This window comes from Acartia tonsa, chromosome 15, assembly GCF_053477335.1.
Source record: "Acartia tonsa isolate MP-2025a chromosome 15, ASM5347733v1, whole genome shotgun sequence".
Taxonomy (NCBI): Eukaryota; Metazoa; Arthropoda; class Copepoda; order Calanoida; family Acartiidae; genus Acartia; species Acartia tonsa.
Window position 1 is genome coordinate 11502235 of NC_137274.1, and position 14864 is coordinate 11517098.

Consider the following 14864-nt stretch of genomic DNA (forward strand, 5'->3'; position numbering starts at 1 on the left):
AATGGGCAAGGACCTCATCAAAAACTCCAAACATTATAGGGTCTATCTACAAGATTTCAAGTACTTTAGACAGTTTATCCTCTTTTTAAAAAGACAAAAGTTTCTTAATTTGTAATAAAATATGCACTCTCCACGTAGAGAAAGATTTTCCACAAGTTCTAGGACTCAAGCTGTAGTGCTCAGGAGAGGTGAGTAGAAATTAAAATTCGAAAGTGTTTTCTCATTGTCATTGCTTGGACATGATTTGGGTCATTTTTTGTTAGTTTTTGACCAAAACTGTAGGGTTTATATTGAAAAGAGTGAAGCGATTGGTTTTTTTAAACACCCTTTATAATGTACTATTATAATATGATGTAATTTGGGATTTTTTAACCAAAAGTTTTAAAATTTATCCCTTTTTATTATCGGCTCTATAAAGAGCTTAAAAAATATAAATAAAAACTAATAAATAAAACAAAGGACACATCTACTTTTTTGATTTATAGTAAAATCATCGAAAATGAATAGCTATGCCTCTAATCTGAAAATTCGGATTTGTCTATTTATTTGGTTTATACTGTATGTATTTGTGAAAACACCAGTTTTTCTGTTCCATCATGGTTTTCTAGTTTTATTACACTATAAAGCATTATTCTCTCACATTAATAATTATATTTCATAATCTTTGGAACTACTTTGTGTCTTAATTATGATATTAGCTCCCAACTGTTGAGCATATTTTTGTAATACAGTTAATATAGTTCTTAATCTTAACTTCCAATTAGATTTATTTAAGTGGATTAATTAGAGGATAATTTTCATTGTTTTTAAAAATAAAACTGACGTATACTTTAAAAGAAAAAAAAATTTGTCAGTACACTTTAAAAGTTCAGTTCTTTACTAGTATAGCATTGTTTTAACGTGCATCTCTTTAAGGTTATATGTAAAAAAGTTATTTTGTTTTTAACTATGTTGTTATGAGCCAAGCATTTTTTTTGTATAATTCGGTCATTGATAATTTAAGAACGCTTAGATACAATAGTGATTTAATCTTATTGATATAGAAATAATGTACTCTTCTGATAAATCATTCCTAGAATAAATTAATTGCCATGCATGCTTCCAAAAAATTGTTGCAATTTCCTATAAGTTCCCTCAAAGAGATACATCACCCCAAGTAAATATTAGTATGGGTGAAAACTGTAACTGAACTTTTAACCCTTAACGGTCGGAGGTTCAACGCCCCCCCATCCGGTTTTTTCTATCTCATTTTCTGTGTGTGAAAGATAAAGAGCCCAAACTGCTTGACTTTTAAATGTGGGTATGAGACATAACTGAGAGTTGAAATTTTTTGAATATCTCCATCCTGGCGGGCACAGGATGCCAGCAAACCTGGCAGGGTCATCCAGGTAAAGAGCAAAAATATTTTTTTTGACTTAAACAAAGCATTTTATCTTACCAAAATACTAAAATATCCTCTAGTAGTACAACCTCATATTAAATACAGGTGTTCAAGTCAATTTTAGGTTCCAGGTATGATCCTGCAGGTCCTGATCCTCCAGGTCTCCAGAAATCTTTAAAAGGCTTCTGTGGAAGCAATTTTTGACCTAGAGACTTCAAATTTGAAACTTAAGCTTATCTTACATGTCTACATAATGTATTAAAATTTCATAAAGATCCGCCGCCGTTTTCCCGCCGACCGACGACTGCGGCGGCTGGCAGCTGCCAAGTACAGCTGCGGCCGCTGAAATTATATTTTGATATTTCAAATATAAAATTTATATAAAGATAAACATTTCCTGCAAAAAAATTTTTATTCTAGCTTCAAAAATAAAAAAATTACAGCCGTTTGAAATTTATAAGTAAAAAAGGACCTAAAAACAAAGGTTGTTAAATAAAAGGGCGAAGGAAGCGAAAGTTGACCTTGACTTACTTAAGGTCGGAAATTCATCATAACACAAGGGACTTGCACAAAATTTTTTAGCCCTCTAGCTCTAATAGGAACTGATTAAGGTGCGGCAGGGGGCCCGACTGTAAGGGGTTAAGCAATAAAAAATCTCTTTGAGATTAAGGAAACATTCCCCTTACACCTTATATGATTTTTACATAGTTTCCTCATGAGGACTCAAATATGAGTATTTCAGAATATTAAATATTTTTTTTCTTTTTTGTTATTTTAGTTGATCATAGAACAAAACTATGAAATATTATTACCTTTTTATGGTTAATTCCAGTGAATTATCTGCATCTGATATTATTTTCATAATATCAGTCTTGGCTAGTCTGTCCACTGAATTTCCATCAATGCTTGTTATAACATCATTTTTCTAAATTAAAGAAGCTGGTAAAAATAGTGATTTGAAGAATATTCTTTTTGGCAACAATATGATAATAGTTATTTATTGCAAACTATTTAAGACAGTGGATGATGGAAAGAAAAAAAAGTAGAAGGTTTGGTTGGTTGGTATTTCAAGCCAATGTGGGGAGCTTAAACCATGCGGGGCAATATTAAAAGATATACTTAGCCTAACCTAACTTAAAGTAACCTATCAAAAGCTAATATGAAAAAAAGATGATACTTGCTACTTCTTTTTCTTTCCATGATCCAAGAAAGCTTTCCATGGATATCAAAATCAAAAATTTTAAAATTAATTACAAGTTTTTTTAGCCCCAACGGGACAAAGGGCTAACAATCCTGGTATTACTATTATGATTTTCATTTTATTATTTGTAGAAAATTGTCTATGATAAGATACAATACATGAGTTTTCATTATATCTGAGAACCTCTTATAATCCATGTGATGTGTATTAATTTGAAAGCCATACTGGAAAAGTAACTTTTGCTTATTTTGAAAATAATTGAAAATTGGAAATACTTTAGGATTTAGACTTACTTTGCAACCTGCAACATCTGCTGGACTATTTGGATACACATGCAACACCCATGGTGTGGAGGACTACAAATATTTACTTTATACTTGTTTGAAATAAAAAAAAACTATTTTTAAAAGCGAAGCTTTTCTATAATTAGGGTCGGTCCGTCCGTCCGTACGTCCGTACGTCCGTAAAGGATTGCTTTTTTCGTTAATTTAGGCATGTTAGGATTGTCCTATCGATTTCAAATTTTGCATGGTGATTCCTTTAATAGTTAGGTACGATTTAGAAAGCGTAGCAACTCTATAATCATTACCAAAATGTCCGTACGTCCGTTTTAAACATGTTGATTTTTTTACTTTTTTAACAACAAATTTTTATGTGATCAAATCATTCGATTGATCTGATTTTTGGTATATTGATTTCTGGGAGAACAAAGTATAATGTTATAAGCGAAGCAACTCTATAATCAAGTCCTTAAAATGTAGGTATGTCCATAAACATTATCCTGTATAAAGCATTTTTTAAAACAAATTTACTTAGAATTTTGCTTCGACTCTTATATATTTATATTCTGATTATTTAGTTCTGACAATATATAAGTGTTAATGTCCGTTTGTCCTACCGTTTCAGTGCTTCGCTTTTATGGATGTTGTCATCCTTGTTATTCTATATGTAATTAAATCTGACATATAGACAGACACACATAATAATAAATTATAGGTTATTCTAAAATCTTGATATTACCCTCACATAAAGTCTTAATCACTTGCAACCCCTTTTCCTAGTCCATTTGTAAATTAATTGAAAATAAGAGGGACTAAGGAATAAAATTTATGAGAGGTCAGAGGGTGTTATTAACACTTCCTTTGAAGTTACATAAGTCTAAACTAGTAAGGTTCCTTTATGATAGTAGGTCACTGACTATAAAGATAACTTTTTAACAAAAAAAAACTAAAAGTCCCTTGGCCTAGATTAAATTTTTTGGGGGGGAACGATTTTTCATTGGAGGGTGGTGGTTATAAACATTCACAGGACCTATGAGAACCATATTGATTCAGTGGTTAGCAAGATCCTTGGGTACAGACAGACATACATAGAGGCAAAGATACTGTTATTTTATTATATAGATTATATCTGTCAATATTGTTTAATCTCTTACCTTGTCAGCAGCAAATTCAAATCCCCACTCTTGACCAGAGTCCCTTTTCAGGGTTAAGGATATCTCCTCCTCCTTTGGCTTCATTTCTATATAGTAATTGTGAAAAGTTAGGAATAGTTTTATCTTGCATCATATTAGAAACAGCTTCCGCATATGTAAAATGTACAATCATAAGATTAAAACTATTTTTTAGCCACGGGATGCCAAAGGCATGGGCTATTTAACTGGTTTTAATCTCATGATTGTACATTTTTATATTCGTAGAAAACTAGATGTAAAATGATGCTAGACATAATTTTTCCATTTGTCTAAGAACTGATTATATAACACCGGATATTAATAGGTTTGAAATTTATATGGGAAATTCTGTTTCCTTACTATTTATAGCTGCTCATGGCTTTATTCTCAGCATTAGGGAGTTACTCATGAATGGGATTAGGTACTGCACGCACATATAACTTTTGAATGTTTTTTTTATAATTTTTTTGTAAACTCTAAAACAAAAATTTATGGCAAATGAGATATATCATGATATTGAGATTTATCATGGATCTTCACATTTTGTAAGCTATTAATGTGTTTTTGTAATCAATAAAATTATGAACCCTTTCGTTTTCCAAAAATGTATTTTATGTTATAGAAAAAAGTAATTTCTTCCAAAAACAAAATAAAACATTCTCGAAAAAAAATTTCAAAGAGTGTAACAGTTATAGAGATTTTGGATAGCAAAGATAAATTTATTCCTAAAATCAATATTTGAAATAAACTAGAAAAGACAAAACTGTGAATTAGAAAATGCTTACCTCACAAAGTTGGAGCTGAAGCAAACTTATTCTTTCTTCTTATCTCTCAATTTTTAACAGTCTACATAAAATTAAACATTAAACAAAAATTAGATATATAAAAAATAATATAACTATGAATAAAAATCTAAAAGATGAAACAGATATGTTGAGGTAAGGCTGCACAAAAATGGATAAAATTGAAAAAATGTTTAAATGTGGTAATACCAATCTTTGAATATAATATTAGACTATAACTATCTTTCATTTAGTTAAAATATTTATGAATTGTATTGTCCCTGTTGGTATTTTTGAATTCTATATTTTTCACTCACACATAAAGATAAAAAAAGAATACACTAGGTAAGAGCAAAAGCCATTATATCATACTGGTGGCTGCGCCTCTAGAGGCCTCTAGGGGAACTTTAGGAGAGGGGAGTTAAATCCCAAAACCTATTTTTTTAATTAAGATTTGTTTTTAAAGTATAAAAAAATGGGGAAAGGGAAGGGGGGGGCAACCCCCTCAAAAACCTTATTTTTCATTTAGTTTTTTACCCTCCTTCAAAATAGTTATAAGCCTTCCCAGGAACTATGAGAAGCTACCCTGATTAGGAGAACTTGATCAGTTCAGCGGTTAATGAGATCCTTTAGTACACACAAACATACACACAGACAGACAAGCACACATCCTGTTACTTTATTATAAGGATATGTATATTGTATATGTATCATAAATGCTAAAGACTTACATAGCACACAGCTTGCTTTAAGACCACAACTAAAAAATATTCAATTCAACTAAATTCTCTTATCTCTTCATAATTTAATTTTTATTAGGTTAACTTTAATTTGAAATTTTAAGCTTATAGTATAACAGGAGATAAGAACATTACTTGAATTTTGAATTTAACAAAACTTTTCTTAAATTATATTTTTTGTTATGATTAATGAAAGCATTTGCTGTTAAATCAGGGTTAATATTTATAATCCTTAAAGTAACAGGAAATTGTATGTCTGTATATATTTATTTCTGTCTGTACCAAAGTATCTCACTAACAGCTAAACAGGGTGGCTTCTCATAGGTCCTGGAAAGGTTTATAACTCTTTGAGGGAGGTTGCCACTACCCCTCTAAAAGAAATCGCCCATAGAAAAAAATAAACCCCCTACCAAAAATTTTTTTGAAAACTAAAATAAATAATTGGGGGGGGGGGGTGTGGTTTAACTCCCCATTACTTTTATTTTTATTTTTAAATCTAAAACAAAAATTGGGTTATCAAATTCAACTCCCCCCTCTTCAAGTGACCCTAGAGGCCTCTTGGTGCATAACTGCTAGTAACTTCATATAGCATTAAGATTTAAGGGCTCTTAATCACCCCATAGTAGTATAATGCTTATTACCATGCTAGGAGATAAGAACATTTCATTTTGAATTCTTAATTCTTTTTCAAGTTCTTATCTTTTATTATAGTTATTAAGCATGACATGTTTTCTAAATATTATAATATTCCTATTTTCATAATTCAACTTTTATCTAACTAACAGGAGATAAGAACATAATTATAGTGTATGATTAACTCTAATGTTGATATTTTAACTTATATTATAAACAGGAGATAAGAACATAACTTGAGCATTTCCAATTCAACAAATAATTCTTATCTTTTCTGTATTAAATTATACCTTATTATACATTTTAATGCAAAGCTTCTCTATAATTTATTCTGTAAAGTCAATTAAAGTTTTTTAAAGATATTAACTGTGAGCAATACAGTAGTGATGGACATTGCAAGAGCATTTAAAATCTAACAAAATTGTCTAATTTCTCTGCTTTAAAGAGGACTATCCACGAACAAGAGCAAGTGATTCTAAGTATCTTCCATCATTGACCCATAGTATTTTTTTAGTAAATATACTGGGTTTATATTTAATATTTGCTTTGTCGACTAAAAAGTTAGGTTTCACCATGGTTTTTTATGAAAAAAACATTGAAATATTAAGCATTGTTTGATGCAATATCATCCAATGTTTTGATGAGTTCAAACTAATGTTTAAAAGTTTAACACAAAATAAATTATTGTAATTAAAAATATATATTTAGAAAAAGGATTGAACACTTGTAAACAGTTTAATTAACCCTTAACGGTTGGGGGGGGGGGGGTGTTGAACGCCCCCCCATCCGGTTTTTTCTATCTCATTTTCTGTGTGTGAAAGATAAAGAGCCCAAACTGCGTGACTTTTTAAGTTTGGGTATGACACATAACTGAGAGTTGGAATTTTTTTAATATCTCCATCCTGGCGGGCACAGGATACCAGCAAACATCCAGGTAATAAGCAAAAATATTTTTTTGACTTAAAAAAAGCATTTTATCTTACCAAAATATTAAAATATCCTCTAGTAGTACATCCTCATATTAAATACAGGTGTTCAAGTCACTTTCAGGTTCCAGGTATGATCCTGCAGGTCCTGATCCTCCAGGTCTCCAGAAATCTTTAAATGGCTCCTGTGGCCGCAATTTTTGACTTAGAGACTTCAAATTTTAAACTTAAGCTTTTCTTACATGTCTACATAAAGTATTAAAATTTCATAAAGATCCGCCGCCGTTTTCCCGCCGACCACCGACTGCGGCGGCTGGCAGCTGCTAAGCACAGCTGCGGCCGCTGAAATTTATATTTTTATATTTGAAATATAAAATTTACATAAAGATTAACATTTTCTGCAAAAAAAAATTTATTCTAGCTTCAAAAATAAAAAAATTACAGCCGTTTGAAATTTTTAAGTAAAAAAGGACCTAAAAACAAAGGTTGTTAAATAAAAGGGTAAAGTAAGCGAAAATTGACCTTGACTTACTTAAGGTTGGAAATTCATCATAACACAGGGGACTTACACAAAAAAATTTAGCCCTCTAGCTCTAATAGGAACTGAGATAACATGGGGGGGCGTTGAACGCCCCCCCCCCCCCCAACTGATTAAGGTGCGGCAAGGGGCCCGACTGTAAGGGGTTAAAGTACTTCAGCATTTGATGCTTTTCTTCAGTGTAATTTTATTTTGTCCTTTGAACTCAACAAAGCATTTGATGATATTGCTTTAAAAATTGCTCTACATTTTAAAGTTTTTTTCATATAAAACCATGGTGAAACCTAACTTTTTAGTCGATAAAGCAAATATTAAACATAAACCTAGTATATTCACTAAAAAAATACTATGGGTCAATGCTGGAAGATGCTTAGAATCACTTGCTCTTATTCGTGGATAGTTCCCTTTTGGTACAAACTATTTTGTTGCAAAGCTTATTTTAATTTGAATGTTATAGTATGGCTTAGCTTTATAATATAATGGATATTATTATTTAAATGTCTAATATTATTTATTCTTTAAACTTGCATTAAAAAAACAGGAGATAAGAACACTCAAATATTTATAAGGGCAAAACAAAATATACATTTATTGTCAACATTAGATCTTTTCATGAAAATACCCATTCTCGAATTTCTTTCTTCTGCTAACCTAAAAAGTTACTTAGGGGCCTAGAAATACATGTACAAAATTTCAGCTCTTTATCTCTACTGGCGACCTAGCGCCAGGCATGTAAAATATCAACAGATAACGGCAGCACGGCGGTTTTAACAATATCTCAGTAATGTGCAGTTTTTAAGCTCTTCTGCATATTTCAATTTAAACACATAAGGCCAAAGATATTATATCCAAAAAATCTTTTGTCAAAGTCTACTCTACACCTAGCGCCAGTCAGTTTTCTAAAATCATGCATTTTATACCTGTGAAAAATGAAATCGCCAGCGCTAGGTGTAGAGTAGACTTTGACAAAAGATTTTTGGGATATCATATCTTAGGCCTTATGTGTTTAAGTTGAAATATGCAGAACACCTAAATTCACCTTCCAAGCCATTCTCTATGCATTTTAATTTTTTTTATGAAATAACGGGATTTCAAAACTGCCTTTTGAAAAGGCCTAAAAAGTATCTTTTTTTGTCCCTTTTTTCACTGTTTATAGTTACAACTTATTAAGATATTATTCTCAGTTAAAAAAAAATCGGCGCTTCCAGCACCAAAACCGGCAAAAACAGGCAGTTAAACTTCTGTACCACAACTTAACCCCCTAACAGAACCCCCACTCTATCTCGGCTCCTGTTACAGATAGAGACTTAAAACTTTTTTCTGGTGGTTCATGTGTATTTTTAGAGAAAATTACTTTTCTAGTCATAGCGGTCAGACCGCTCCTTATCCGCTTTTTAGCGGCCAGCCGCTATATATTAAAAGTGCTGTAGAGCAGCCAATTTTAAAACTAAGAAAACCAAATTTTATGATGAACTATTATTTTTTATAACAAAAAAATACCTTTTCTGACCATTGCTGAAAAACGACAAATAACGGAAACCACCAATTTTGGCGTTTGGCGGTGAAATGGCGGTTGGCGGCACTATATTAAAAAAAAATTGGCGCTTCCAGCACCAAAACCGGCAAAAACAGGCAGTTAAACTTCTGTACCCCTACTTAACCCCCCAACAGACCCCCCCCCTCTATCTCGACTCCTGTTACAGATAGAGACGTAAAACTTTTTTCTGGTGGTTCATGTTTATTTTTAGAGAAAATTACTTTTTCTAGTCATAGCGGTCAGCCCGCTCCTTATCCGCTTTTTAGCAGCCAGCTGCCAAATATTAAAACTGCTGTAGAGCAGCCAATTTTAAAGCTAAGAAAACCAAATTTTATGACGAACTATAATTTTTTATAACAAAAAAATACCTTTTCTGACCATCGCCAAAAAACGACAAATAACGGAAACCGACAATTTTGGCAGTAAAATTGCGGTTGGCAGCGCTAATTAATATTTTTATCTGTTTATGATCACAATAAAAGACTTCGTACAAAAATTGGCTGATTAAGGTCCAGAAAGGGGCAACACAGTTAATTGTTGAAACTAATGTAATAGATTTTTATTTTAGTCAGATGCCAGATGCAGGCAATTAAATAAATTAATATTTAGAAATAGGAAAGAAAACAAAGTCATTCCTAATTAGGACAGAAGTCATTGGAAATTGATCTAATTGATCTAAGGAAGGCTACTTATGTCCTTCATCTAACAAAATCTAACTTAACACATTAGTGACGAACCGGGTATTAAAACCCGGTTCCGAAAAATGGAAAAAAAAACAATTTCCGTTCTTCAAATTTCATCATCCCTTTGAGAGCCTCCCCTTTACTCCGTTCTTTATCTATTGTCCCTGGAGAGAAGTCTCAGATATGGATCTATGATATGGATAATATGGATCAACCACAAAAGAAAAGGTGCTTTAGAAAAACGTTAATAACTTTTTTGTTTTTATAGTTAAGTTGCTGATTTTTTTTGTGAAATCTAATGTTTATTGACAAGTACATCTATTTGTGAATTCGTTTTATTCAAATTATTATTTTTTTTATCATTTTTTTATGCCCTATTAGGACCCGGTTCGGCATGGCCATAAATACCCGACAGTTTTAAAACCCGGCTCGGTTTTGGTTTTATTACCCAATTTTAACTTTTCAACCATTAAATAAATTGATCTAAGGAAGGCTACTTATGTCCTTCATCTAACAAAATCTAACTTAAGGGAGGTGACTTATGTCCTTTGTCTGACAAATTCTTACATTAGGAAGGCAAAACCTCACAAAACAAAGCTTTTCTGTCCTTCACATAACAAATTCTTGCAAAACATAGCAAATTCTTGCAAAACATAGCAAAGTCTTGCAAAACATCGCAAATTTTTGGAAAACTTAGCTTTTCTGTCCTTCACATAGCTAATTCTTGCAAAACATAGCAAATTCTTACAAAACATAGCAAATTCTTGCAAAACATAGCAAATTCTTACAAAACATAGCAAATTCTTGCAAAACATAGCAAATTCTTGCAAAACATAGCAAATTCTTGCAAGACATAGCAAATTCTTGCAAAACATAGCAAATTCTTACAAAACATAGCAAATTCTTGCAAAACATAGCAAATTCTTGCAAAACATAGCTTTTCTGTTCTTCACATAGCTAATTCTTGCAAAACATAGCAAATTCTTACAAAACATAGCAAATTCTTGCAAAACAAAGCAAAGTCTTATAATACATAGCAAATTCTTGCAAAACATAGCAAATTCTTACAAAACATAGCAAATTCTTGCAAAACTTAGCTTTTCTGTCCTTCACATAGCTAATTCTTGCAAAACATAGCAAATTCTTACAAAACATAGCAAATTCTTGCAAAACAAAGCAAATTATTATAAAACATAGCAAATTCTTGCAAAACATAGCAAATTCTTACAAAACATAGCAAATTCTTACAAAACATAGCAAATTCTTGCAAAACAAAGCAAATTCTTATAAAACATAGCAAATTCTTGCAAAACATAGCAAATTCTTACAAAATGTAGCAAATTCTTGGAAAACTTAGCTTTTCTGTCCTTCACATAGCTAATTCTTGCAAAACATAGCAAATTCCTATAAAACATAGCAAATTCTTGCAAAACATAGCAAATTCTTACAAAACATTGCAAGAATTAGCTATGTAAAGGACAGAAAAGCTGAGTTTTGCAAGAATTTGCTATGTTTTGCAAGAATTTTCTGTGTTTTGTAAGAATTTGCTATGTTTTGCAAGAATTAGCTATGTGAAGGACAGAAAAGCTAAGTTTTCCAAGAATTTGCTATGTTTTGCAAGAATTTGCTATGTATTGCAAGAATTTGCTATGTTTTGCAAGAATTTGCTATGTTTTGTAAGAATTTGCTATGTTTAGCAAGAATTTGCTATGTTTTGTAAGAATTTGCTATTTGCTATTTGAAGGACAGAAAAGCTAAGTTTTCCAAGAATTTGCTATGTTTTGCAAGAATTAGCTATGTGAAGGACAGAAAAGCTAAAATTTCCAAGAATTTGCTATGTTTTGCAAGAATTTGCTATGTTTTGCAAGAATTTGCTATGTTTTGCAAGAATTTGCTATGTTTTGTAAGAATTTGCTATGTTTTGCAAGAAATAGCTATTTGAAGGACAGAAAAGCTAAGTTTTGCAAGAATTTGCTATGTTTTGCAAGAATTTGCTATGTTTTGCCAGAATTTGCTATGTTTTGCAAGAATTTGCTACGTTTTGCAAGAATTTGCTATTTTTTGTAAGAATTTGCTATGTTTTGCAAGAATTTGCTATGTTTTGTAAGAATTTGCTATATTTTGCAAGAATTTGCTATGTGAAGGACAGAAAAGCTATGTTTTGTGAGGTTTTGCTATGTCAAGGACAGAAAAGCTAAGTTTTGCAAGATGAAGGACATAAGCAGCCTTTCTAATGTAAGAATTTGTCAGACAAAGGACATAAGTCACCTCCCTTAACCCATTAGTGCCGAGCGCCACTTTTATGGGCCGATCAAGCTGAAAATTTCAGGGAAGCTTTATAATGGTCAAAACGGAATTCAAATTTTTTTGTTTTGCTCTAGTGGTGTGCACAGGAAAGTTGAAAAAAACCTGGTTTGGCATGGCCATAAATGCACAAAGGGTATTTAAACCTGTTTTGGGTGGTTTTCTGTCAACATTATAAGCCGCTTTTTCCTAAATACCCTGTTATTTCGACAAAAAAATAAAAAATAAATTTTGAACTCCCAAAGTGAGATGAACACTTTTTAGAACTTTGATACGATCCGTAATATAAAACTACACAACCTCATGTAATCTATAGGGTTACAAGTAATATACGAAGCGATTTATTTCAAATTTAGTGTTTTGGCCGCCGTAACCGGGTAAAAAAGCCCGTTTGTCCAAGTTTTAAAACCTGACATACACAAAAAAAGAACATATAAAATTGGATGAAACATAACAGAAAAAGAGCACAAAACTATTGGAGGACACATATAGAGATTACTAGGGTATACTGATTAGGGTGGCTCAAAAATAATAAATCATAAAAAAATATTTAATGGTTGAAAAGTTAAAATTGGGTAATAAAACCAAAACCGAGCCGGGTTTTAAAACTGTCGGGTATTTATGGCCATGCCGAACCGGGTCCTAATAGGGCATAAAAAAATGATAAAAAAAATAATAATTTGAATAAAACGAATTCACAAATAGATGTACTTGTCAATAAACATTAGATTTCACAAAAAAAATCAGCAACTTAACTATAAAAACAAAAAAGTTATTAACGTTTTTCTAAAGCACCTTTTCTTTTGTGGTTGATCCATATTATCCATATCATAGATCCATATCTGAGACTTCTCTCCAGGGACAATAGATAAAGAACGGAGTAAAGGGGAGGCTCTCAAAGGGATGATGAAATTTGAAGAACGGAAATTGTTTTTTTTTCCATTTTTCGGAACCGGGTTTTAATACCCGGTTCGTCACTAATGTGTTAAGTTAGATTTTGTTAGATGAAGGACATAAGTAGCCTTCCTTAGATCAATTAGATCAATTTCCAATGACTTCTGTCCTAATTAGGAATGACTTTGTTTTCTTTCCTATTTCTAAATATTAATTTATTTAATTGCCTGCATCTGGCATCTGACTAAAATAAAAATCTATTACATTAGTTTCAACAATTAACTGTGTTGCCCCTTTCTGGACCTTAATCAGCCAATTTTTGTACGAAGTCTTTTATTGTGATCATAAACAGATAAAAATATTAATTAGCGCTGCCAACCGCAATTTTACTGCCAAAATTGTCGGTTTCCGTTATTTGTCGTTTTTTGGCGATGGTCAGAAAAGGTATTTTTTTGTTATAAAAAATAATAGTTCGTCGTAAAATTTGGTTTTCTTAGCTTTAAAATTGGCTGCTCTACAGCAGTTTTAATATTGAGCGGCTGGCTGCTAAAAAGCGGATAAGGAGCGGTCTGACCGCTATGACTAGAAAAAGTAATTTTCTCTAAAAATAAACATGAACCACCAGAAAAAAGTTTTACGTCTCTATCTGTAACAGGAGCCGAGATAGAGGGGGGGGGGGTCTGTTAGGGGGTTAAGTAGGGATACAGAAGTTTAACTGCCTGTTTTTGCCGGTTTTGGTGCTGGAAGCGCCAATTCTTTTTAACTGAGAGTAATATCTTAATAAATTGTAACTATAAACAGATTGAAATATTACTTAGCGCTGCCAACCGCCATTTTACCGCCAAAATTGGCGGTTTCCGTTATTTGTCTTTTTTCGGCGATGATCAGAAAAGGTATTTTTTTGTTATAAAAAATAATAGTTCGTCATAAAATTTGGTTTTCTTAGCTTTAAAATTGGCTGCTCTACAGCAGTTTTAATATATAGCGGCTGGCCGCTAAAAAGCGGATAAGGAGCGGTCTGACCGCTATGACTAGAAAAGTAATTTTCTCTAAAAATACACATGAACCACCAGAAAAAAGTTTTAAGTCTCTATCTGTAACAGGAGCCGAGATAGAGTGGGGGTTCTGTTAGGGGGTTAAGTTGGGGTACAGAAGTTTAACTGCCTGTTTTTGCCGGTTTTAGTGCTGGAAGCGCCGATTTTTTTTTAACTGAGAATAATATCTTAATAAGTTGTAACTATAAACAGTGAAAAAAGGGACAAAAAAAGATACTTTTTAGGCCTTTTCAAAAGGCAGTTTTGAAATCCCGTTATTTCATAAAAAAATTTAAAATGCATAGAGAATGGCTTGGAAGGTGAATTTAGGTGTTCTGCATATTTCAACTTAAACACATAAGGCCTAAGATATGATATCCCAAAAATCTTTTGTCAAAGTCTACTCTACACCTAGCGCTGGCGATTTCATTTTTCACAGGTATAAAATGCATGATTTTAGAAAACTGACTGGCGCTAGGTGTAGAGTAGACTTTGACAAAAGATTTTTTGGATATAATATCTTTGGCCTTATGTGTTTAAATTGAAATATGCAGAATAGCTTAAAAACTGCACATTACTGAGATATTGTTAAAACCGCCGTGCTACCGTTATCTGTTGATATTTTACATGCCTGGCGCTAGGTCGCCAGTAGAGATAAAGAGCTGAAATTTTGTACATGTATTTCTAGGCCCCGAAAGTAACTTTTTAGGTTAGCAGAAGAATGAAATTCGGGAAAGGGTATTTTCATGAAAAGATCT

The 14864-nt window shown here is 32.1% G+C and overlaps 1 protein-coding gene across 1 annotated transcript in view; it reads right to left on the bottom strand.

Moving 5' to 3' along the window:
- The window catches only part of LOC145306890 (uncharacterized), a 33350-nt gene extending 29249 nt beyond the window's left edge, over positions 1-4101 (bottom strand). The window contains exons 1-3 of the mRNA XM_080149233.1: positions 4018-4101; positions 2876-2938; positions 2194-2306 (exon numbers count right to left, since the gene is read on the bottom strand). Of these exons, the coding sequence (XP_080005359.1) occupies positions 2194-2306; positions 2876-2938; positions 4018-4101 (260 nt within the window). The remainder of the gene's footprint in view (positions 1-2193; positions 2307-2875; positions 2939-4017) is intronic.
- Between the last annotated feature and the right edge of the window lie 10763 nt (positions 4102-14864).